The sequence below is a fragment of the Camellia sinensis genome, chromosome 1, assembly GCF_055761805.1.
Source record: "Camellia sinensis isolate YWXY chromosome 1, ASM5576180v1, whole genome shotgun sequence".
NCBI lineage: Eukaryota > Viridiplantae > Streptophyta > Magnoliopsida > Ericales > Theaceae > Camellia > Camellia sinensis.
The window spans coordinates 64855597-64882835 of NC_138961.1; the positions used below are offsets into that span (position 1 = coordinate 64855597).

At 36.6% G+C, this 27239-nt stretch overlaps 1 protein-coding gene across 8 annotated transcripts in view; it reads left to right on the forward strand.

Annotated features, from left to right (window-relative positions):
* The window catches only part of LOC114310035 (polycomb group protein EMBRYONIC FLOWER 2), a 46601-nt gene that overhangs the window by 10727 nt on the left and 8635 nt on the right, over window positions 1-27239 (forward strand). For 7 of the 8 annotated variants that reach the window (XM_028255944.2, XM_028255946.2, XM_028255945.2 and 4 more), the window contains 12 exons: window positions 3828-3942; window positions 4041-4200; window positions 4293-4361; window positions 12756-12895; window positions 19783-19845; window positions 19980-20101; window positions 21339-21403; window positions 25957-26009; window positions 26119-26172; window positions 26258-26317; window positions 26874-26920; window positions 27092-27213. In XM_028255944.2, coding sequence (XP_028111745.2) covers window positions 3828-3942; window positions 4041-4200; window positions 4293-4361; window positions 12756-12895; window positions 19783-19845; window positions 19980-20101; window positions 21339-21403; window positions 25957-26009; window positions 26119-26172; window positions 26258-26317; window positions 26874-26920; window positions 27092-27213 — 1070 coding nt within the window. Of the gene's footprint in view, window positions 1-3825; window positions 3943-4040; window positions 4201-4292; window positions 4362-12755; window positions 12896-19782; window positions 19846-19979; window positions 20102-21338; window positions 21404-25956; window positions 26010-26118; window positions 26173-26257; window positions 26318-26873; window positions 26921-27091; window positions 27214-27239 lie in introns of all 8 variants that reach the window. The other variant, XM_028255950.2, reaches the window with a different exon arrangement.

Below are 27239 nucleotides of genomic sequence, written 5' to 3' on the forward strand. Positions count from 1 at the left end.
ATATTCTAATTTTCACTCCATGATTCGCACTCAATTTTCTACCACCATTAAAATTCTTCGTTCTGATTTGGGGGGTGAGTATTACTTGTCTGAGTTTGAGGAGTATTTAGCTACTCATGGAACTATTCATCAGTCTTCATGTTCTGACACTCCTGCACAAAATGGTCGAGCTGAGCGCAAACATCGTCATCTCCTTGATACAGCTCGCTCTTTGTTGCTCTCATCTTTTGTCCCTTCTGTTTTCTGGGGAGAAGCTGTGCTCACTGCTGCATATCTTCTCAATCGGATGCCTACTCTTCTCTCAGGCTCATCTCTGTATGAGCGTCTTTTTGGTGTTACTCCCAATTATTCTCTTCTTCGTATTTTTGGTTCTGCATGCTTTGTGCTCCTTCCTAAACGGGCGCGCTCCAAGCTTAGTTCTCGTTGTGTCCTATGTGTCTCTTTAGGGTATGGCATTAATCAGAAAGGTTATCGGTGCTATGATCCTGCCACCAAAAAGCTATATGTGTCTAGGCATGTCACTTTTTTAGAAAAACTACCCTACTATACTATACCTTCCACCCCTGTTCCTATTACTAAGGATGAATTGGTTCATGTTGACCCATTTCCTCCTAATGTTTCTCCTGATGAGTTTGTTTCTGACCTTGAGGTCTCTACTTTGCCTCTTACTAGCACTTCTAATACCTCTCCAGCTACCTCATCTCCAGCTCCCGCTTCTCCTGCTCCTCTTATTGTTTATCAACGCCGCAAAGCACTTCCGAGCTCACCTGTCTCTAGCTCTACTGTCCCTCCAGCTGTTTCTTTGGATCCTGCTCCTTCTGCACATCGCTTCCCAAAGCGAGATCGTCATCCTCCGAACTGGTATGGTTTTGGTAATACATGTTTTTCCCTTTCCTATCAGTCTTTTCTTTCTTGTCTTCATACATATTTTGAGCCCAGGTCTTACAAGGAAGCTTGTCATGATCCCAATTGGATTGCTGCCATGAATGATGAGTTAACTGCTTTGGCTAACACTCAGACTTGGGATTTGGTTCCATTACCTGCTGACAAGAATGTTGTAGGCTGTAAATGGGTCTATAAGGTCAAAACCCTTTCTGATGGGTCTTTGGAACGGTACAAAGCTCGTCTAGTTGCCCAAGGCTTTTCTCAGGAGTATGGAATTGATTACGATGAGACTTTTGCCCCCGTTGCCAAGATGACTACTGTTCGTACTCTTATCTCTGTTGCTGCTGCCCATCATTGGCCCCTGTTTCAACTAGATGTCAAAAATGCTTTTCTGAATGGGCATCTTGCTGAAGAAGTGTATATGCGCCCTCCACCGGGTCTCTCTCACCCTCCTGGTGTTGTTTGTCGTCTTCGCTGTGCTCTATATGGTCTCAAGCAGTCTCCTCGTGCTTGATATGAGCGATTTCACTCTGTTGCCCTTCAGCTTGGTTTTCGCCCTAGTCATCATGATTGCGCTCTCTTTGTTCGACCCACTTCTGTTGGGCTTGTTCTCCTTCTCTTATATGTGGATGATATGATCATCACTGGCTCTGATTACAGTACTATTGAAGAGGTTAAGCATCAGTTGTTTCAGGAGTTCGAGATGAAGGATTTGGGATTTCTTTGGTATTTTCTTGGTATTGAGGTTGCTACTTCTCCTACTGGTTATCTTCTCTCTCAGACTAAATATGCCCGTGATATTCTTTCTCGTGCCAATCTCACTGATGAGAAAATTGTTGACACTCCTCTTGAGTTGCATGCTAAGTTTTCTGCTTCTGATGGCGTTCCTCTTGAGGATCCCACTTTGTATCGCGAGTTGGTTGGGTGCCTTGTTTATCTCACCGTTACTTGTCCGGATGTCTCCTATGCTGTGCACATTCTCAGTCAGTTTGTTTCTGCTCCTCGTTCCACACACTGGGCTGCCTTACTTCGTACTTTGCGCTACCTTCGTGGCACTTTGTTGCAATGTTTTCTGTTATCTGCCTCTTCGGACTTGACTCTTCGTGCCTATGCTGACGCTGATTGGGCAGGTGACATCTCTGATCGCAAATCCACTTCTGGTCTTTGTGTTTTCCTTGGCGATTCCCTCATATCCTGGAAGAGTAAGAAACAATCTGTTGTTGCTCGTTCCACTGCTGAGGCTGAGTATCGTGCCATGGCTTATGCTACTTCCGAGATCGTTTGGCTTCGCTGGCTTCTTTCTGATATGGGTGTCTCTCTTTCTGATCCGACTCCGTTGTATTGTGATAATCAGAGTGCTGTCCAGATTGCCCATAATTCAGTCTTTCATGAGCGGACAAAGCATGTTGAAATAGATTGTCACTTTGTCAGACAGCATCTTCAGGCTGGCACTATTACTCTCCCTTTTGTTCCCTCATCTCTTCAGTTGGCCGATTTTTTTACGAAGACTCATACTGTTGCTCGTTTTCGTTTTCTTCTTGGCAAACTTTCGATGCTTTCTGCGCTCGCATCCTCAGTTTGAGGGGGGGTGTGAATTATGTAGTTTATATTATTCATTAAGGATAGTTTAGTACTTTAGATTATTAGGGATTATTAGGGTTTCGTTTATATATTTTGTAATTCTTTTGATTAATCCATATACACAAGTTTTGTCATCTGTTATCAGTCAATTGCTCGTAATTGATATGTAAATGCCTTTAAAATGCCAATGCATTGAGAGTTTCAGGCAGAGTGTGTAATTTGTACAAATGCTCTTGTATCCTTATATTATCTGGTGGTAATAAAGGTTGGGAATGATTTCTGTAATGTGCTTGTGTATGCTTGTTTGTTTACAAACCTCATTGTGAGTAATTCGTGCATGTTAGGTTGAGACTAAATGCTGTAACTTAGTGCCATTGCAGGCTGAAAATTTAACTCAAAAATTGACCCTGGAACATATAGTATAGTGGTACGTTTGTAATTTTTTTATTTTTATTTTTATATTTGGAAATTAGTCAAATAGTTTAGTTGGTTAAGATTCATTCTACAATTTACATTTAATGCTAAAAGTAAGGTATAAACTAAAATTAAAGGTCATTATATTAAATAAGTTACAAACCAATGCTTAATTTTAAAATCATGCTAAGCATAAAAAAAAGGTTAATGAAACTGACTTAAATTAGAAGAAATATGAGGTACGGTTTAGTTATATATTTGGTACCTCTGGGGTATGGCAAAAATTAACAAGAAACAATTTGGGTATGTGTTTTGTGTACCTGGTACGCTTGCAGCAGTACCAGTACTCGGCAAGTATCTAGTACGGGTATGGCATGTTTGTGAAAGTATCCATGCTTCATCGGTGTTTGGTCTTTAGGTAAAGACTAAAGAGGCAGATGCTCTTCTACACTAAGGAGCTTTAGGCAGTGAATTATAAGATTTTGTGTTGAATCAATGTTGTTTTGGGTTTAGGAAGGGAAGGAGCTATTATAGAGGTTGTTAGGAAATAATAGTGAAACTGATACTATCATGTTTTGGGAATTAAAGGAGGACCTTGGATAGAATGTTGGCTGGAGGTCTTTGGGATCCTAGATATAAACAGTGTGCTTGTATGCCTTCATTAGCCTCTCCACTCCAGGTGGAAAAGTTTTACTTATCTTGTTCTATGTTGGCGAAGAAAGGAATATTCTATGGGATCATCTTAGACTTGGAGGAAAATTATCTCTTCAATGAACTTTCATTCGCTGGTTTCTGTTTACCAGCCAAGTCTGAGGACCGAGTCATTGGAAACATGCCTTTTATAATGATTTTATTTAGAAGATACAATTGCTGTTCCTTCAAGTTTTAGCGTACAGTTTTACAGTAGATGTAGAACACTAATTGATTGCTTCTGTTTAAATCTGTAGGATTCAAATGACAATTTCCTTGTCAGGGACTTCAAATGATGGATTGGAAACTCAAAATTATTTTCCTCTGTACATATTATTGGCAAGGCCAGTTAATAACTTTGCAGTTGCAGAGGTACTAGTGTTTCTAGTTAGTCTTTAGTTAAATAAGTCCTTCCCTTTCCTTTTTACTTGAGTATTTGTTTTGCTTTCGCTGATGTCATTTGGGGACAGAATTCTGCAGTTTATCGCTTTAGTCGGGCATGCATCTTGACCATTTCTACTGGAGCTGAGGGGAAGAATCAAGCTCAAGCAAATTTTATTCTTCCTGAGTTTAACAAGCTGGCAGCGGATGTCAAATCTGGCTCTCTTGTTGTTTTGTTTGTCAGCTTTGGTACACTATAATCTGTATAATTTGATTAGTTTATGATGATAAAATGTAAGTATGCTTTCTGTCGTAACAGTAACTATTGTATTATTTTGCAGCTGAAGTCACGAATTCTGTGTGCGCTACTGATCCAACCAAGAGCCATATGGCCATGACATCTTTTCCATGTAAGATGTGCTTTAGTTAACTTCTTTGTGTCATGCCTCATGATAAATGTTCTGCAAATGCTTAAGAAATTGTAGGTTTCTTTCTTCACTAAACTCCTTGGTGATGTTTGGTACAAGGATATGAACAAGGAGGATTGGACTATTTGTCCTTGCGGCCTGCTTATCTGATGCTTGAGTCGACAAAAGTGGGGTTTGATAACTTATGTCCACCACCATGGGAGTTAAAATAACCCCATTGTTTTTTTTTCCCCTTTTTTTCTTTTCAAGTACATTTGGGATGGGGTGGCTGTGGGGTTGGGAATGGTGAATTAAGGTTTGGCACAATATCTAATGGTTGAAAATCAAGGGGCTCACCTTTTCCCATTTGTTATCTCACCGCCGATCAAACTCTGGACGAGTCCAGATCTAAGTTACTTTTAGAATGGATTGTTCTGGTATGGAGGACGGGAACCAGAACTAATGTGATTACTGTAAGATTTTGAGAGAATTTGTATATTCCATTGTGTTATAATATAAAGAATACATTTGATCATATAGTAATCCTAACCCTAAGACTAAAAAGGAAAAGGAAACATTGCCATATAGGAAAAGGAAACACTGCGATATATATACACAATATACACTACCATATATATAAACCTAACCTAATATATAGGAAAGGAAACACTGCCATATATATACATAATATACACTACCATATATATAAACCTAACCTAATATTCTCATACCCCCACTCAAACTCAATGTGTTTTAGTAGAAAATACTGATGTTGTGTTTAGTTGGGGGGATTTGAGGAGGGATTTGGAAAGGAAAATGGAAAAAGTATGTAAAATGTGAAAAAAGCATACCTATATTTCACCTAGTTTCACACACTTTTTTCCTTTTCCTTTTCCTTTTCCTTTCCAAATCCTTCCCTAATTCCCCCAACCAAATACAGCGTGAGAGTTTGCCAAGAAGAAACTGAAACCGAGCAGTGGTGTGAGTCTTGATAAAGAAGTCGGCAAGTTGCAAAGTCGAAAAAACGGAAGGAAGCGAGATAGAGTTAGATTGCAGATGCTGACTGACAAAGTGACAATTAATCTCAATGCGCTTTGTTCGCTCATGGAAGACAGTGTTATGGGCAATTTGAATAGCACTACGGTTATCACAATAGAGGGAGGTCAGAGAAGAGTAAGGGATGCGCAAGTCAGAGAGAAGACAACGAAGCCAATTTCAACAGTAGCATGAGCCATAACGGGCAACAACAGCTTGTTTCTTGCTTTTTAAAAAAATCAAGGAATCACCAAGAAATATATATGGAAACCAGAAGTGGACTTACGATCTGTAATATCACCAGCCCAATTAGCATCAGCATATGCTACTAAAGCTAAGGAAGAAGTAGAGGACAACAAGAATCCTTAGAAGATAGTACCGCGAAGATAGCGAAGAATCCGAACCAAAGCAGCCAATGTGTAGAACGAGGAGCAGAAACGAACTGACTAGCCACATGAACAACATAGGCAAGATCAGGGCGAGTAATCATCAGATAGACTAAGCATTCCACGAGTTCTCGATATAAAGTAGGATCAGACAGAGGAATACTATCAGTAGTGTTAAGTTTCACATTAAGCTCAATGAGGGTATCAACAATCTTACTGTCAGGAAGACCATCACAGTGAATAACTTCATTAGCATACTTGGCCTATGACAGAAAGTAGCTCTTGGGAGAAGAAGCCAACTCAATACCAAGAAGATACCGCAATGGGCCCAAATTCTTCATTTCTAAGGTGCGGAAGAGATTCTGCTTGACCTCAAAGATAGCAGAAGAATCAGAGCCAGTAATAATTATATCATCCACATACAGTAATAAAGCAACAACACTTGCAGAGGTGTGGAGGAGAAACAAAGCAGAGTCCTGGGTAGAAGGATGAAACCCAAGCTTAGTAACAACAGTCTGAAAGCGATGATACCAAGCATGAGGAGATTGCTTTAGACCATACAGAGTACGCCGAATACAACATACTTGTCCAAAGGAATGTTGAAGGTTAGGGGAAGGACGCATGTAAACTTCCTCAGTGAGATGACCATTAAGAAAGGCATTCTTAACATCCATCTTATTACCCAAAAAATAACCTAAGAGGGGAGGGGGTGAATTAGGTTTCTACAAATTAAAATTAACACAACAGATAAATATAGCTAATGAAACAAAGATGACTTTGACAATTACAATGAGAGAATATCAATTAAGTAGTTTAAGCAAAAATACAGTGTTTGATTTTTCCCTTGATAGATTGTGATTTAGATAAGTAAGCAATTATAACTAACACTTAATGGAAGAAAACTAATAGATAGCTATATGCAATGAATGAAGAGATTTGATGGTTAACACAAGTGTTCTAATAGCTATATCAGTTAATGAATTTAGCACAGTGAGTATATGAGATATAGCTATAACAGTTCAACAAAATAAAGAGATAAGAGAGAGGGAGGCAAACAAATTTATAGTGGTTCAGCTTCAACCAAGCCTACATCTACTTCTCAAGCTTCACTTGAGATTTTCCACTATCCTCTAGCTTCACAAGGATATTAGAAACCTCTTCACAAATGGAGCAATCCTCCACAGATTTTACATAGACTTTCCAAGTCCAAACCCTTGCTCTCTTTAGCTGATTCTCAATCACATTCAAAGAGTCAAGAACACTAAGTGTACTATAATCTTACAAGACTGAAATGGAGTTGTTTTTGCTTTCAAAGAAAGTTATAAGAGTTATCTCTCAAAGATAGATATACAAGTTGAAGTTCTGATTTCTCTGTAAACCTTACACAGGTAAGATAAGCTTAACGCTATAAAGCTCAGTGTATAATTTCTGAGAGAAAAATGTAAACCAAAAATGAAGAACACTTCTTTGAGAATAGATGAAAGATGAGAGTGATGAAAGATCATAAATGATTTCTTGCTTGTGTTTTTGTTTTTTTTTTGTTCAGCAGCAGGAGCACTTCTATTTATTGAGAAGAAATTGATCGACCGTTGTCTGTTGCGTGTGTTGAGAAGATTGAGTGAGATTTTGTTTAAGTCTACTCTACTCAAACTTGCATTCCCCATACAAGATTAGTTGTTGAAGGAGTTGAAACACGGGTCTGATTGTTGGCAAGTATTTTTTGAAAAATAGTCATTGTAGCACAGAGTGGTCGTCCACCCGGATGTCCCAGATGAAGTTTTGTTCTTGGTGGTCATTGGCCCAGATGTTCGCCCGGATGTCCCATGAGGTCCGGTTGTCAAGGTTGTCATCCACGGTCGTCGAGTGTACTGCTAGTCTAACGTCCGGAGCGAATAGAGCTGAAACAGAAGCAAACTGGGCCAAAAAATTCACCGCAGGTCGTCCGCTTGGACATCTGGCCAGTCGTCCCCTTGGACGTCCGGAATGAAATCCGGCCGGGTCACAAAACCACGGCCGGGCTCAATAACCCACAACTGGGTGGTTCTGTAATGTGGTCGGGTGTGCTTCTACTGCTCTGGTGCAATGGTTTGGTACCTATTTTAGCCTCATTTTGTACTCAAGAAGGGCATGATTAGTATATAAGCAAGGATCAAAATATCATGGAATACATTATACTAATTCAATCTATTTCCTTCTTTCAAATAAATCAAAACAAAGTTAAAATATAAACAAAAACAATCATCAAAATACAAAAGGTCTAATACATCTGATAGAGAGGCTAATGACGAACTGTAGCAACAGAAATCAAAGTACGAATAGTAGTCATCTTGGCAACAGTGGCAAATGTCTCCTTATAACCAATACCATACTCTGGGAGAAATCTTTGGCAACCAGGCGAGCTTTGTAGCGCTCAAGAGAACCATCAGAGTGAGTCTTGACTTTGTAGACCCATTTGCAACCAACTAGATTTTTGCCAGTAGGCAATGGAACTAACTCCCAAGTAGTAGTCTTGTACAAAGCAGACAGCTCATCTGCCATAGCTTGAACCCAATTAGGATCTTAATAGGCCTCCTTGTAAGACTGTGGTTTTGAAAAAAAGTAAATAGTAGACAAAAAGGTGCAGTATGAAGGAGAAAAATATGTTTTAGCAAAACCAAGTTTAACTATTTGTTTACGGATGCGAAGATGATACTTACAATTAGCAAGATCAGAGTCGTCAGAAGCGGGGGGATCAGCAGCAGGAGCAAATACAACTGGTAGAGGAAGAGCCTTGCGATACTACTACTACTACTACTACTACTCTGAGGAGGAGGAGGAGGAGGAAATAGACTCATGGGGGTCAGGGGAGAGGGACTCATCAGGTGAGGTAGGACAAGGAGAAGAGAGAACAAGCTCATGGGGAACAGTAGCGATGTACTCATTAGAAGGGACCTTAGAAGAAAATGGATCAATATGAACCAAATCCTCTTTAGAAACTGGGGCTGTGAGAGGAGGAAGTTGAAAGTAAGGTAGATGTTCAAGAAAGGCAACATGGCGGGAGACATATAGGCGACGGGAAACAAGGTTATAACAACGATAACCTTTAAGTGAGACTGTAACGCAAAAAGATGCACAAGACGGAATGGGCACTCAGTTTGATCCTATCTTTACAGGGTAAAAGGACAAAACAAGCAGATCCAAACACACGAATGAGGGAGTAATTGGGAAGTTGAGAAAACAGAGCCTCATAAAGAGACCAACTAGAGAGAAAGGGCGTAGGCATACGATTGAGAAGAAAAGCAGCAGAAAGAACTGCCTCACCCCAAAACAAAGCCGGGACAGAGGCAAAGAGAAGGATAGACCTAGCTGTCTCAAGGAGATGACGATGTTTACGTTCAGTGCGACCATTTTGGGCAGGTGTATCAATACAAGAAGTTTGGTGAATGGTACCTAAATTGGCTAAATACTCACAGAACTCAGTTTTAAAATATTCCCCACCCAAGTCAGACCGTAATAATTTAATAGTAGATCTAAATTATGTAGTGACCATAGACTGAAAAGTACGGTCTATCTGGTAGACGTTAGATTTATGAGTTATAAGATAAACCAAATGTCCTAAATTGTGGTATAGTAGGGACGTACATGTATAGGTAGCATTATTAGAATATAAAGTATCTTCATTGTTAGAGAGGTTTTTTTTTTTTTAAGCAATAAACATGTAATAAAATATGGGAGCTGCTATTCCTACTCCACTTTCTTCCAAATACATTCACTTCTTTGTCCTTATTATACATAATTACGTTAATACCCTTTCACACAAAATACACTCCTTGAAAAAACCAAAATTTCAAGAGGATTAATGTAATTATGTATAATAAGGACAAAGAAAGGAGTCTATTGGGAGCAAGGTGAAGTGGGAATATCGGCTCCCTAAAATATAGTCTATTATTTTTTAAATTAAACATGTTAAAATATATTAGTAAGTGCATCATAACTCATTTATTTACATTTTTTTTTTTTTTTGTGAATAACTCAACTCTCTCTAGATTTTAGTTTATTATATTTGATCTTTTGCTCATAAAGAAAATATCAAAGAAATAGTTAGGAAAAACTTTGGCAATCGCTTTGGATTACTATGTTTGGATTGAGTGATTTGGAGAGAAAAGAAAAGAAAAGAAATGGAGAGATATGTATTTCTCTTACTTGTTTGGATAACTTAAGTGGAGAGAAATGAGGAGAAATAGAGAGAAACGGAAAGAAACTAATTTCTCTTGTAACCCTTATTTTTAATCTTCTCAAAAGTGGAGAGATTGGGAGAAAAAAGAAACCAATGAGTGTGTTTGGTTTTAGTTTTCTGAATTCAGTTTTTTGAAAACTGAGTTTTTTGTTTTTCGTATTTTTTTGTTTTTAGTGAATATTTTTTAAATTTTAAGTAATTTTTTTACTTTTTAGATACACTTTACTTAGATGTATCTAAATAGTAAAATATTTGTGAAAAAATATTTTAAAAAATTAATAAATACACAAACATATGAAAATGTACTAAATTTTTGTTTTTTTTTTTTTGGTATTTAGTGTATTTTTTAAAGATTTTTTTCACAAATATTATACTTTTTAAGTGTGTTTATGTTAGGTGTGTCTAAAAATTAAAAAAAAAAATTGCTTAAAATATTAAAAAAATTCATTGAAAACATTAAAATACAAAAAATAAAAAAGTAGAATTTTCTGAAAAATATTTTTTGAAAACTGGAATCGAACAATATTTTCATAATAATAATTTTGTCCTTGTAAAAATAAAAGAAATAAAATGATTGAAAATATAAAAAGGTTATTTTGGTAATATAACATAAAATAATTTTTTTCTTCTCTCTTATGAAATCTAACCAAACAAGAAGAAGATAAATCACAATCATTTTTTTTTTTTTATTTCTTACTTATCCAAGCAAAAAGGAGAGATATTACAATCATTTCATTTCTTTTCTTTTCTCTTATAACTTAAGTAATCCTTTCTTTTCTTCTCTCCTAGGTTCCCCAAACATAGTGTAAATTCACCATTTTGGAATGAAAGGGGTACCATGTTCGAAATGTGTGTTCCAAAGCATAAACTGCTAAAGTATTAGAGTTTTCTTGTAACCCAGGTCCAAATACAAGGTATATGGTCCTAGGGTGGTTGGATGCCTGGGGGCTAATTGTCCTGGGACATCCAATTCCTTTCTAATCATAACAGTATACCAAACACGATCTTTAGACATATATATCTATTTCATCTACGTATGCATGTATTCTCATTCAATAATAGCATTATTTTGTGCATGCTAGTTTGTTTTACTTGAATGTTGTTGGCATTACTGCTGGTGAGTATATACATCATGAAAGACTAGCTAAAGTTCAATTCTCGAACATCAGTTAACATCTGTGATTTAGGTACACTTTTGTATCAGAGTTCCATTTGTGGTGGATATTTGAAAGGTTTTTCATGAAGACTCTATCTAACCACAGTAGTATAGGATAAATGAAGTTAGATTGACATTCTAACAAGAGAACCTAAATTTTGATCAACGTATTTGATTTATGTCTCTAGCCTTTGCTGTGAGATAAGTTAGCCTCTAGGTGCTGTGCGCCAAGTATCAGAATTTTTAATCTATCTTTCTTTAATGGTCGAAGTCTATATTTATGATACTTCAAAGTCATTTAGAAATGTTACTGTCATTTACTGAAGAAATGCATTGACAACATCTGTTAAGAGTCTTAAGACCGAGTTTTCTTTTGTACCCTAAGAATCCATCACAAATTGATTTTGTGTTATTAAGTACATCAGATTCCCTCATGCAACACAATATTTTCACAAAGTTTCGGACATCTTCCATTTAGCTAATGTTTCTTGAACTTGGGTGCATTTGATTGATGTGAATTTGTTTTCTTAACTGTCTGACTACATTAAGCCTGAATATGGCAGGAATGTCAGTGAACTATTGAAGTTTTTCAGTTCTGTATATTTTGCACAACATGAGTTGCCAAATGAGCCTTTCAGATTCAGTAAAGTTGCCAAAAGGGGCACGACATCTGTTCATAGTTTGTATGCAATAGCAGGAAAAGAACTATATAGACCATCATCAAAACAAAACTTGTAAATCTCTCTTTGCTGAGTGGCATAGTAACATGTTTGGAGAGTGTATCAAGGAACTTCTAGCAACCCAGTAATGTATTCTTTACCTTTGGTTGATCATGTTCAAAAGTTGTAGCTAGTGATATTCAATGATGAAACAGCCAAATTCCCTTTTGTTTACTGGTCCTTGAGCTCAGGTGGTGTTCCTATCCTTTAACAATCACAAGTTGAGAGGTTTCATTCTGTTTTCTCTTTAAGAAAACATATAATGATGTTTTTTAATTGATCAGGATGGAAAAGGATTAAAGAGAAATCCTCTTCTATTGGGGCTATTTCCATGGAATAGGTTTATTACACAGACTGCCCCTCAACTATCACTGAATATTAGTCTATCCGCCTCCTTCAAAATCATACATTTTGACCCCCCCGTCAACTCTAAAATTGTATCATTGTCACCCCTTTAGAAGAGGGGCATTTGTATGATTTTTTTTTTATAGTTGACGGGTCTAAATGTACAGATTTGAAGTTGAGGGAGTAAAGTGAAATTCTGTGAGAGTTAAGGAGGTGTAATGAACCCTAGTTTTTATTACAACTTGTAGGTGTTCAAGTCTCAAGTTGAAAAGACCATTGACATTAATGGCTGATTGTGATATTTAGTGAGCCAATACCTTGAAGGTAATGAAGAAAAATATTATTTACCTTCACAATTGCTATGCTTGTTTCTATGAATTTTGATGGTTATAAGGACATGTTTTTACATTGTCTTAAGGTATACTGTTGGTTGTATTTTACCTCTTTAGTTCGGAATATTTCTGTATGAACTTGAAGTCCACTTTTTCTTTACAAGCACCTTTTTTTGTTGCCTCATTTGGTTCTATATGTGCATGACAGCAAATGTTGAAGGATTGTGCTTACTGGGGAAGATGCCGATGGAGTTACTTTATTTGTCATGGGAGAAATCTCCAAACTTGAGTTTGGGGGAGAGAGCTGAGATGATGTCAACTGTTGATTTGCACTCTTGTTTTGCGAAGGTATGCCCTCTTGTAAGGACTTTGCACGTATCTCATCACTAGGGACACTGGCATTGTGAACATTATTGCATAATAAAGTGACATCATCTTATCCTTTGAAAAACAAACTAAACAAGGGTTATTCGAGATCAGAAATCTGGTTCGATGCTTTTATTTTTACAGTTCGTATTGTTGCTCAAAGAGTTCGTACAGTACAATACCTTGTTGGGGTAAAATTTATACTGACTTGAATTCCTGGCAAATACAACTGGTGAATTACTTAAAGAGAGTAATATTCATATGGACTGGAATGTACAACTCATGTTGCTTGTACAATACGCTGTGGTTAGACAAGTTCAGTGTTCCAAAAAGGAGATCTTTTAAGTTTAAAGTTAACTCAATTTATGAGATTCATTCTGTTGGAACAATTGTCAAAGCACCTAGCTGACCTTAGGGATGCGGCTGGCCTGTGGCTATTATGCTGTCATCAACTTGCTAACTTGATACAAAAGTCATTTGCTATTCTATAGAATATATACTTTGCTTAAATTGTAATGTCCTATATTATTTTCAATTAATCGATATCAAACGAATTAAGAATATTACCTTTCCATTGAAGGGACTAATAGCTTGTGTAGTAGCAAATTGATGAATGGAATTTGGATTCAGAAACTCTATTTGTTGAAGCACTTCTATTAATGCTCTTAGTGTCTGATTTGATAAAGTGCGTATGTAACTTGCCTTCTGCTATAGTTTAAGTAATGTTACAGAAGCTTTTTGATTAATTTCTGCTGAGTTTTGAAAGTTCACGACCTTTCTATCTTTGGTTGTTTACATGCTACCAAACAAACGGAGTTTTGAACCATTGAATTATCATGCATAGAATTGAGTTTTAAAAATATAGGGTCGGTCTAGTCTTGTTTTAGACAGTTGTTTTCTGTTATTTGAAAATATATATATACGGAAGATGCGTTTGGCAAAACTATTTCCCGTGACTGTTTATTGAATAAAAAACATGAAAACAGTCAATTTATTTGTAATGTTTCTGTGTTCTCCAAAAACTGGATTCACGTCTTTTTTCTTTTAGAAAACTTGGAAAACAAAATTTGAAAAGGAAATGAGAAAAATGAAAATGATATCATTGAGATTGCATGTAATAGTTGATAGACAACGCTAGAACAAAATGAAGACTGTATTATTAAGCATAGAGAAAAAAGGTTAGAAAGTGAGCCATATATATCTAAGGTAAACAAACCCTAAAAATTCCAAAGACTAAACTACCCTTAATAATAAATAATAATACCAAAATACAAATATGCTTAACACCCCTTCTCAAACTCATGATGTGACAATAAGAAGCATTGAGAGTTTGTTAAGCAGAAAAGGAAGCGCAAAGTCGCATGAGACTTGGTGAAAAAATTGGCCAACTGCACAGTAGATGGCACAAATGGTAAAGATAGTACGAAGCTGGAGATGATGACACACAAAACGACAATCAATCTTAATATGCTTAGTCTGCTCATGGAAGATTGAGTTATGAGCAATGTGAATGGCACTTTGATTATCACAATACATAGGAGTAAAAGCAAAATGCCAAAATCAACAAGCAACCATCACGATTGTACTCAGCCTCAGCAGAAGTAGCCATAGAACAGTACTCAGCCTCAGCAGAAGAATGAGAAACAATTGTTTGCTTCTTGCTCTTCCAAGAGCTAAGAGAAGTACCAAAAAACACACGAACACCAATAGTGGACTTACGATCTATAGCATCACCAACCCAATCAGTATTAGAATAGGCACGATGATCCAATGACGAGGTAGAAGAAAAAAGCAAACTCTGATGCAGAGTCCTACGAAGATACTGCAAAATATGAAGAATCACAGCCCAATGAACTGCAGTAGGAGAGGCAACAAATTGAGTAACAATATGGACAACATAGGCAATATTAGGACGGGTAACAGTATGATAGACAAGTTGCGAACAAGAACACGATACAAAGTAGGATTAGGCAAACCCATCAGTCGAAGTATAATGCAAATTAAGCTCAAGTGGAGTGTCAACAGTGTGAGTATCAGTCAACATAGCACGCTGAATGACCTCTAAGGCATATTTGGACTGAGAGAAAAGATAGCCTTTAGGATAAGAAGCCACCTCAATCCCTAAGAAATACTGAAGAGGACCAAGATCCTTTATCTCAAAATGATGACTGAGGTGACCTCTGAGAGCAGAAATGCCAACGAGATCATCATCAATGATGATCATGCCATCCACATACAAGAGAAGAATAATCCTACTAGCTGAGGTAGAGCAAAGAAAGAGAGTTGAATCATGATCACCAGTGTGAAAACCCAAAGCAGATACAACAGTAGCAAATTTCTCAAACGAAGTACGAGGCGCCTGTTTGAGGCTATACAGTGCTTTGCGCAGTTTACACACAGAGCCAGAAGGATAAGGCAGCCCAGGTGGGAAGCCATATAGATATCTTCAGTCAGATCACCATTCAAGAAAGCATTCTTGACATCCATTTGGGAAGAGACCAGTGGCGAACAGTCACATCAACAATCAACGTAAGAATAGTGGTCATCTTGGCAACATGAGAAAATGTCTCCTCATAATCAATTCCATACTCTTGAGAAAACCCTTTAGCAACTAAATGGGCCTTATACTGCTCAATGGAAGCATTAGCCTTGGTTTTAATTTTATAAACCCAGCGACAACCCACAACATGTTGACTAGAAAGAAAAGGAACAAGATCCCAAGTGCCAGTAGCATGCAATGCAAAAAACTCCTCATTTATAGTCTGCTACCAAAGAGGATTAGAAACAACCTCTTTATAGGAGTAGGCTTAGAAATAGAGTGAATGAAAGCCAAAAAAGAAAGAATTCAGAAGAATAACAAGAGTTAGAGAAACCAAAATGATTAGGACACTTACGATTTCTTTGAGGAAAGTGAGGAGTAGGAGCCTCATCATCAGTAGTCGATAGGTCCTCAACCAAAGGAGGGAGAGCAGTGGTACCTGTAGATAAGTCACGCCTTTTTCAACGAACATAAGTGTGAATGATAGGAGGAGGACAATGAACATTAGAAGACAACTGAGGAGAAGAGGAAGACAAAGAGGGAAGATCGGAAGGAAAGAGGTTACTAACATACGAATCAGAAGGAATATTATCAGTAAAAGGATCAAGATAAATAAGATCAGACTGAGAGACAGAAGCCAACGCACACGGGATGGAAAAGAAGGAAATATTTTCTAGAAAGACAACATGGCGAGAAACATCAGATGCCTAGAAGAAGGATCATAGCAGCGGTATCCTTTTTGGCCCTCACCATAGCCAAGAAAAGCACATGTAAGGGGTGTTTGGGAAGCCAATTTTAGGCTTTTTGTTAGCTAAAATCCACAAAAAGACAAAATAGGCTGAAATAACTAATAAGACAAAATGTCACATCAAATCCATAATCATTGTACTTTTTCTCTCACAAATATCACATCCAACTACAAACAAATCTAACACTCTTCCCAAACACAAATATTTTAGCCTACTAAAATAGTCAAAAGGTGTTGTTTGGGATGTGGGTTTTTTTGGTTTTTTAGCTAAATTAGTTACAAAAAGACAAAATAGGCTAAAAAGTCAATAAGATAAAATGTTACATCTAAACCATAATTATTTCATTTTTTCTCTCACAAAAGTCAAAAAAGGCAACCCAAACGAACTTTTTAGTTGGGGATAAAATAGCCAAAAAGCCAACCTAACTTCCCAAACGAAGCCCAAAATAGCCGAGTAAAATAGCTAACTTCCCAAACGAGGTAGTAGAATGTGTAGACAACTTAGTGTGTTCAACACGAGGAAGAAGGACAAAACAAGTATAGCCAAACACATGAAGAGAAAAATAATCGTAATCGGGCAGTTTACTATGTAATCATGCAAATGGAGAGATACCAGAGGTCACTTGGGAGGGGATGTGATTAATAAGATGAACAACAATAAGAATAGCCTCACTCCAAAAGGAACTAGGAACAGAAGATGAAAGCAATAAAGAATGAGTAGTCTTCATGATATGATGATGCTTTCGGCTACACCATTTTGTTCAGGTGTTTTAGTACATGAAGACTACTGAAGAATACATCAGATTATAATAATTGAAGAAAACTAGTATCCCGATATTCTCCACCCTAGTCACAACGAAAACATTTAATAACAATAGAGTATTGTGTATGAATCATGGCATGAAAAGTAGAAAAAATAGAAGAAAATTCGGACCGATGTTTCATAAGATAAATCCAACAACGACAAGTGTAATCATCAATAAATGACACATAGTATTTAGAACCCCCTTTAGTAGGAATAGGAGCATGACCCTACATATCAGAATGTACAAGATCAAAGGGAGCAGAAGAAATAGTAGTACTTTTATTAAAAGGTAAAGCAGTATTTTTTGCAAGTTTGCAACCACTACAATCTGAAATATTCTGAGTACTACAATTTCCCAAAACACCTGTCGAAACTAAATATTGTGAATGAAAGCAAGAAATGTGACCAAGGCGAGAATGCCATAAATAAACCCCAGAGGATTGAGAACTAAGACAGAAAAAGGACAAATCAACAGAAGTTGCAGCAAGTGATGGAACATAAAGCTACTCAAGAACATATAGCCCTCCCTACTTACGGCCGGTCCCAATCTACTATCTGGAATGAGGATCCTGCACAACACAACCAGAAAAAGAGAAGTGAACATGATAACCAAGCTCACAAAGTTGGCTAACATAAATGAGATTTAAAGTCTATTGAGGAGTGCAATAGATATACGACAGAGAGATAATTAATCAAAATCGAACCAACGTCTGGCATGGGAGTGTCATTAGCAGTCATAATAGTAGTAGTGGAAATAAAATAAAATAAGGAGGAATCATTTGCCATGTGATGAGTAGCACTAGAGTTAAAGACCCAAGTGGAGCGAGAAATACTCGAAGAAGAAGTGGGAGGCAAACCTAAAGAGGAAGAGACTGAGAGGGTGTTAGGCGTAGTGGCAGAGAGTAGTTTCTGCATGGCATGAACCTGCTCGGCAAGGGAAGTCAATGAAGGACCATAATCCTCTACGGAAGGAACTGTAGCTGCTGTATGTGAGTTCCAACCCTTTTTCCAAGGCACTGGTGACATAGAAGAGCGATCCCTTCTTCCAAGATGAGGTTGAACTAGAATGAGAACATTCAGTAAGTCGAGGACACTGAGCCTTCCAATTACCTTTCTGATGACAAAAACTACATTCATCTAGTGGCGTGCGAACAAAAGAGCAACTCTGATTACTAGTAGGGATGGCTAGCACAATCTGACTCAGTAAGGGAAGTAAACCTTTGTTTGAAATTCCCTTGAAACAAGTTTCTTCAGCTAACAATTCATTCACAACAAAGTCAACAATGGGAATAGGACTACGATGAAGAATGGTACCACACAACCCCTCAAATCTGCTCTAAGTGCCATAAGAAACTGAACCAAATGCTGCTCCTCACGATAGGTACAATATTCTGTATGAGTCCCATAACCCAGTCATAATAGAATAAAACTCTTGGATACTCTTATCCCCTTGAGAAGTAGCCCTAATCTCATGTTCTAACTGATGCCGTTTTGCAAAATTGGATTGAAAATAGAGACAAGAGAGATGATCCCAAATTTCTTTGGCTATAGTAAACTTTCTAAAATGAATACCAATCGATTGATCCACAGAGTTGTTGGTCCAAGTAATGACCTTTGCATTAGTGACTTGCCATGTAGAGAGGAGCGCATTAAAGTTTCCAAGTTTAACATCAGAGGGCATGGAGGAATCACCAGTAACATAGGTCCAGGCATTTTTACCAAGAAGGAAAATTTTCATAACATAGGCCCAATATGTGTAATTATCACCTATTAACAATGGCTTGGAGAGAATTAGAAGTACCACTAGGCTTGATGAAAGAAAGCAAAGAAGGCCTTTCCAGCCAAAAACCAGAGGAGATGGGGCTCTGAATAAGACAACCAACAAACCCGAAACTACCAGACAGGGCAGAGAAGGCTCCAGAACCAGCAACGAAACAGACAGGGCAGAGAAGCCACCAAACGAACTCTTGAAGAGGGACGAAACAGCAAAAGCAGTCAAGAAGAAGAAGAAACATCACCAAACGAAGCAGCAGAACCACTTGATTGGCAATATCGGCAACCAGAAGCTACTTTGAACACACCCAGAAGCAATCCAGCAGTCGTGGTTGTGAAGCAAATAGAGGCACAAATCAATTGGGGAAAAGAGAAGTTGATGGGTGCAGTCAAATACGTGCCTACGAGTTCGGGGGCAATCACGGTGAAGATTTTCAGCGACTTAAGAAATTACGAAGAAGAGAAACAAGTTCGTAGAAAACTTCGCTGGAGGATTTCAGTGACCTGAGACCAACTCCACAACAACAGCAGCAAACGACAACTGTCAGGCATGAATAATCAGCAGTGTAAGGTTGAAGCTTAACCCCTTACTTTGATACCATGATAAACACTGTTAGAACAAAATAAAGACTGTATTATTAAGTGTAGAGAAAAAGGGTTACAAAGTGAGACATATATATCTAAGCTAAACAAACCCTAAAAATGACAAAGACTAAACTCCCCTTAATAATAAATAACAATACCAAAATACAAATATGCTTAACAATAGTATGCCTTCTTTGTACGTTTTTTGTCATTGTTCTTTCAGAAGGTTTTATGACATGCTTTGTGTTCTTAGCATAGTTCTGCTTACATGTAATAGAAAAATAAATGCTGTTTCGTAATTTCTGTTGTCTATATGAAAATTACAGCAAAATACTATATCTATTGTCTATATGAAATTACAGTCGAATGAATGACCTAAATGTTTTTTGCCCTATTGTTGTTTGTGTTTCCATCTGCAGTTAAGTTGTATGGATGAAGACAAATCTATTGCCATTCAGATGCCCCATAGTTCTGGAACTGTGGTTTGTTCTGTGCCTAATCTTTGCTTGATTCTGCTGGGAAATTTGATATTAATTTTTTTATTTTTTTCTTTTGGATAATCATTGTTCTATTGTTGATTACTATTGTCTTTTCTACACTGTATGATTTACTTTAGAATACGCCACTGCAAGTGGAAGTCATCATTTCTGCAGAAGAGATTGGGGCAAAAGAAAAATCTCCATATAGTTCATACTCCTGTAATGACATGGCTACTTCTTCATTTTCTCATATTATACGGTAGGTCACTTTTTCTTTCTGCATTTATGTATGCATTTGACTCATTCTTCCTTCTGGTTTTCAACATTTAGTTTTATCTTTTTGCTCACTGTTTGGAAACTATTTGTGTGTTATTATTTCAATATGTTATTCAAATCTCATTCTAGTTGGCAACTGTTTGCTATTACTATTAATATGGTTCATATGTATTCAATTATTATTATTATTATGGTTCTTGTTTGTTATTATTTGTTACCTCTCCTTGACCCCTTGTGAGCAGGTGCCTTGTGCACTGGGTATGCCATTTAAAAAGAAAAATAAATTTTTGTATCTATTGGGTTCTACAGAGTAGACAGTGTATCCAAGTAGTATGATAAATGATATTTAACCATATGCTGTCTTTGTGTTGGTATGTACGTGAGCACAATTCCTATAAACTTTTTGAATATTTTATAGCATTAGGATTAGTTGAGCCAGCTAACTTTTGGAACATTGGGTCACTTGATGTTATCTGTCCCTTGACACAGTTCTTTATTTGACCATGAATCACTGACAAGAACCAACTTTTCGACCATGAGTTCTTTTTATTATCTATCACTTAATATATTTTAATTAATATTATTATTAAATTTATTGCAAGTGAATAATTGGAATGGCTCAAGGATTGGGAATGTCCCATCTAATGTAATATTTGCATGTTCTTACTTCTGTGGTAAAGAAGTATTGGAGTGTTCTCATTCTCTATACTTCTATAGGAAAATGTCTTAGCAGTTGTCTTAGTGATTATTGTTTTATCTTTTGATGCACTTTCATTGTTAAAATTAATATTGACCTTTCGTTATGTTTTCTGAACACTTCCATTGTGTTCTTGATATTGAACTTAATATTAGGTGGACACTTCAACTTTGCAAACTATTTGTAAAGAAAGAGTTACATATTGGATCTGTAGTGTCTCTTTTAGTGGTTAATCAGTCTTTTTTGGAAAGGGTATGGTCCTTATATGTTTTGCATGCATCAAAAGTAGAATTTTTTTTGTTTTTCTTTTCTTAAATAGAACTCAAGGCAGTTACATGATGTTCTCTATATTGGAAAGAAATTTTTCTTAATTTATTTGTGTTTTGTATGCTGCTGTTTCTTTCCATACTTTCTTAATTCACAAGTAATTTGTTTGCTATTGAAACTGCATTTTTCTTTTTATTGTCTTCTTTATAAGCATTGCATATGGAAATAGTAATTTTGGCTGCTTGTATTTGTTTAGGTTGAGAACTGGAAATGTCATTTTCAACTACAGGTACTATAATAATAAGTTGCAGAGGACCGAAGGTATTTTGTGTTTATTTATTTATTTCTTTCTTTTTTGGGTGGTAAATGCATTTTTTTTTGGCGGGGGGGGGGGGGGGGGGGGGTGTAAATTGCGCTAACCTCCCTTCTGTTTTACTTTTTTATGCCACTTTTCTCCCTTCTGTTAATTGACCGTGAATAGGCTATTTGCTTACCTCTGCAAGTATTTCATGTTTTAGTTCCCATTTTGCCCTTGTTTCCTTTGTGCAGACACCTGTTCCTTTTATAATTACATGTAAAAGACTAATCAACATTCTTTGTTTGATTATAAACTTCATCTTTAACTAAGAGCAAATACTCCCCACTAAAATCAACCTTTTTCGGCGAACTTTTTTTTTCTCTTCTCAATTGATAGAAACTGGAGCTTAAATAATTTAGAGTAATCCCTAATTTTATTCCCACCACTAGTGCCCCTCTCAACTGCATTTTCTTTATGGAGACTGAATAAAAATCAACGAACCCAGAAAATATTGGGTCATCATTTGCAGCTCCATTCTTGTCACCATCATCATTATGATTATAATCTTGGATAAAACTTCGGTGAGTTGATACCCTCCTTTGATCATCATTATATTTAACAGTTTCATTTTTTATTCATCAACTAATCTATGCAAGAATCCACAACATAAAATCACATAAAGAATCTAGACACAGATTACGAAGATGAAACTGAAATTAATAGTTTCAGCAATGATTGGTACATCAAACAAATCTATTTACACCTCACCATTGAGGTGATCTGTGGATGGAAACTTTGCCATGAATATTGACTCTCAATGGTTTTTCTTCTACTGTAGAAAAATTGGGTTTGGGTTCATCAAGCGCAAACAACCATGACCAAACTAGACCCTAGATAGATGTCCATCGATGAAGCCCCCTCCCAGCATAGAGACGGGTTCAGCCCAGTGACACTCAACCCAAACCAAATACCTGCCATCTCTTTCCTTCCTTCCAGTGCCGCCTCCAACCCCACTCCTACCATCTTTTCCCTTCTCTCAGTGCTGCTGCCGAATTCCTCTCTTTACACTCTCAACGACAAACTCCCACCAATCACCGTCCGACACCCCCACCTCCCTTCCTTTCCCCTCTGATCTGAAGCGATTGTGTGCGGCTTTAGTGGGTTTTGGACTAGGGTTATAAGTATGGAAAGGGGTATGTTATAGTGTGGTCAAGTGCATGGTACGAGTGTTGAGAGAAGGATTTTGACCCCAAAAAAAAAAATGTGAGGGTTAAAAATGTAAAATACCACTTTTAGTTAACTCTGTCTATTGGCAAATCTAGTAAGGGAGGCGGGTGTCATTTTAAGAGGTTTCTGTAATTGTCATAAACCTCAGGGGAGGTCAGTGTAATTTACCCTTTATTTATTTTATTTTTTTATATGTTTTTTGTTTCTAAGCATCTATTCAAGTTGTAATGGATATAGTTGATAAATGAGAATGTGCACTATCTGACACCTTTGTGGCTGGTTTTTATATAGACATAGTTGGTAAAATGAACTTTGCAACAAATTGTTTTATATGACACTGTTGTGGTTGGTTCTCTATAAGAGAATTGTGGTATAGACAAGTGCCTAGCTGACAAAGTATGCTCATATCTTTTACCTGGTGGGTGTTACCTATGAAGCATGGATATGGATATGATGTGGAAACAGTGTTATGAAAAAAACATTAAAAAAATAGGATACGAGTACAGCCAAGATACGTTTGTAAAAAAATATTTTTATAATTTTTAGTATTGTATTATACATAAGCTCAAAGCATGGTGATAAACCATTCTTTACAAATTAGGTATTAGTTTAAGAGCTAATGACCAACCACTCTTACTTTTTTTAGTAGGTCTTAATGAAAATTTTATTTCAATATCAAGTCTAAATCTTTTTTTTATTGTTCTCGTACTTTTTCCTTTCATAATTAAATGCGTTATATGCGAAAGTGTTAACTGTTTCTAAAAAGTATAGATGTGGATATGGGATAAGGATATATTGATTTGATAAATTCTGAAAAAGTTGGGTATTACTTTAATTTATCTATTTTCTTCTTCTCTAAGAAGTATGTGAAGTGTCGAGAAGTTATTCATGTATTTATCCTAACAATTATAGTTTAATGTTACGCAAGAATTTTTACAGTCTTATTTTCATGATAGTTCGGATACATGATATAGAGCTAAGAAGTATGGACACGGACACAGTGACACGACACGAATACGACAATGACACGCCGACACGTTAATTTTAAAAAAATGCAGGACACAACACGTGGAGGACACGCATGAAATATATAATTTTATATATTTATTATATGTTATATATATGAATATATCATTCAAAGATAATAAAAAATGCAATATAACACTAATTCTTATAAATTTATATGGTTTTTGTTTTATTATTGTATCTTAAGTTGTTTTGTTCAAACTTATAATTAGTTTCACATATGTATAATCAATAGACACATGTGTTTAAACAATTGACACGTGTGTCTTCCAGGTGTCCAAAGAGTGTCCGGGTCTTTAAAAATATTTAAAAAATAGGACATGTTTTGAAGAGTATCGGACACGTGTCCTAAGAGTGTCCAAAGAGTGTCGGTGTCCGACACGGACACGACACGGATACTTCACCTTCTTAGAAGTGTCCATGCTTCTTAGATATAGAGTATCCAAAAAGTATCTGATCCTTCTCAAAATCAAAGAAACAATTATTAAGTATCAGATATGTATCTACAAGTATCTGAGACGTATCGGTATCCGATATGTATACGAATCCTTGTAGAAGTGTCCATGCTTCATAGGTGATTACCTTTGTTGAAACCCTTAGCACTCACATTACTGGAACATGTAATGGCCTTGGGATACATTCTTATTTTCTGGTTTGTGCTTCTTGGGACCTATTGTAATAAAGGAGTATATTTGGCATCAGCAGCCTGCTTCTGGGGCATGTTCTTTGATAGTCTTTGTTGTCATTTTTGTTTATTTTCATTGTTCTTTTTGAAATCCTCTGTTTGTCATTGTTTGGGAGGATCTTTTTATGCTCCTTTTTCCTGCATTCTTTTCCTTGTTCCAGAAAAAGATTTGATCAAGATCAACCAATTCTAGTAGGCTATATCTTCAGTACAGGAATAAACAAGTGCACCGTGGCGGATATAAAGAGTGACTATAACCTCAGAAATTATTCCTATGATGTTAATTCAAAATCAACAAGTCTTTAAATGATGAGTCAGACCAACTAGCATCAAAACTCTACATATCAGTATGTACTTATGCCGACCCTGGCTGTATAGACAATGTAATCATCAATTGTTGATGGCTCCTGTCTAAATTACTGGTACTTGATTTTTGGATTGTAGCAGTAAGATGAGTCAGACAAACAAGTAAGAGAACCTCATCTGCAATCCATAATGTACCAACACCAGCAGCATGTATCAGCGAGAGTCATTAAGTTACCTGCAGATTCCTTGTCTTCCTTGAGAAATCGATCACCACTAGGTTAGATATCTTGGATTAACATCTTGACTATAGATCTCATTTCTGGCCATTGGAGCTGCATTGATCAACAGATAATGATGCTACACAAATCAAATTTATTTTATATTAAGCGAGATAGATATTCATCCTTACTGGAAACATACACAACATGATCTTTTTAGCAGGAATTGGTTTGATATAATTAGGATTGGCAAATTTCTTAGTCCACTAAAACAGTATGCCTGACATAAAACATGGTGTGCCACAATCCTGAAAAGTTGGAGACGAAAGGTTTGTACCTGTTCCAGTAGAACTTGTCTTAATCGATATGATAAGACACAGAGGTAAGTGGCATGGCTATATAGTTGCTTACATGATTACCTCCAAATAATGCATTTTTTTTTTTTTCCTTTGAAATGCATTTTAGTTTGGTGTCCAGTTGGTTACTTGATCAAGGTTCCCCTGGTGCTTCGTACCTACTGACATGCATGTTTCTCTAGGACCATTTTCAATCCTGCATGTATGCCTACCATCTCGTTGGTGTACAATTAGTGACAAGATCAAGGTCTAAGAAGCACATACATACACAGGTCACAGGTGTGACACGATACAGTCACACTGACATGACAATTTAAATAACAAAAAAATGGTACAGCACAGCAGGAACATGGCAACAAATAAATATATCAATTGGATTCCAAGTAATTTCTTTATACTTGCAATGTGTTTTATGTGTGCCTAAGTAATGTACACGTGTCTCCTAAGGATTCAAATGGTGTTCAGTTCTGAAAAATGATATGATATGTTTGGACTCATGTCCAACATTTGTCAGGGATTGTCCAATGATTGTCATGCGAAACCTTTTTAGAAGTGTCTATGCTTGTTAGATCATGGATCTCTCTCTGCCCAATGGCAGTGCTTACTTCAGCTGCTGATCCCTAAAAACCTTGTGCGTCTATTATGGTTGATTTTTTTGCCTGTTACTTTGGCAACTGTACTGTAGTTGGAGCTTACATAGCATGGAATGATTGCTTGAAGTTTGAGTTTTGGATCTGATATGTACTCTTAACTTGCAGTGACAGAAGATTTCTCCTGCCCATTCTGCTTGGTAAAATGTGCAAGCTTTAAGGTAAACAGATGTTGATTTCTATTCTTACTCCCCCCTGTTTGGATTGAACTGAACAAAGAATATCCAGATTTATGGGTTCATTCTAACAAATATATCAACTTCTGTACAGGGTCTGCGATATCACTTGCCCTCATCCCATGATCTATTCAACTTTGAGTTTTGGGTTGGTAAATTTCAGTAATCTATGATAGCATTCAATCATTTAGTTCTTTCAAACCATAACTATTGACAGCATTGATATTCTCTAGGTCACTGAAGATTATCAGGCTGTAAACGTTTCTGTAAAAACAGATATATGGAGACCTGAGGTCAGATGCTATTTCTTTAATGAAAAGTATCTATTGGAGATTGGTTTTAGTATTTAATCAATTGTTGACATCTGCATAGATGTTTCAGTGCATACAACTATAGATGTGCATATATTTTATATATAAGGGGGCATGTTCTGGCCAGAGTTGCATACTTTTCTTGTTGAGAAAAGGTTAGTAAGGTACAAATCTGCAGTTGCATCATCCGCCGTACTTCCTGGTGAAGTCTCTCTTAGGGAAGTTTCAATTAATTTTTCAGTACATTAGCTTCCAGATATACTATCGAAGGATTTTAGATGTAGGTGGCTGGTCTAAATTCCTCTACATGGTCATCTTGCTGCTGACTTTGGTGATAAAAGCTTTTTCATCTTTTTTTTTTTTTTTTTTTTTTTATTATTTTTTTTTAATAGCTTAACTGAATGCATGTCCACTACTTTACCTTTATTTGTTGACACGTGCATTGTGGCCAAAATCAGGCAAATGTTTTATTATGATGTGAGCTTGAAAGGAATTTACTATGTTTATTGATTTTTTTTTCCCATTATGTTCTGCTCAGATTGTTGCAGATGGTGTCAATCCTAAGCAACAAACATTTTTCTTTTGGTAAGTTATCTATAAATATAAAATTTTGTTGTTTAACTATTGTATTGATAAATTGCTTCTGCTATTGATTTATTTATTTGTTTTTTAAAATAAGAATGATAAGTTGCTTGTTTTGCTTTTATTAGTTTGAGTGCCAATGACCTTAAATGAATGAACATAATTTGTATACAGTTCAAAGCCACTGAGACGCAGAAAACCAAAAAACTTAGTTCAAAATGCAAAGCATGTGCATCCACTCGTCTTGGATTCTGACTTTCCTGCAGCATTGAATGAGCTTCTGGACAAAACTGATGGTACATGAGCTTTTCTTATGGTTATA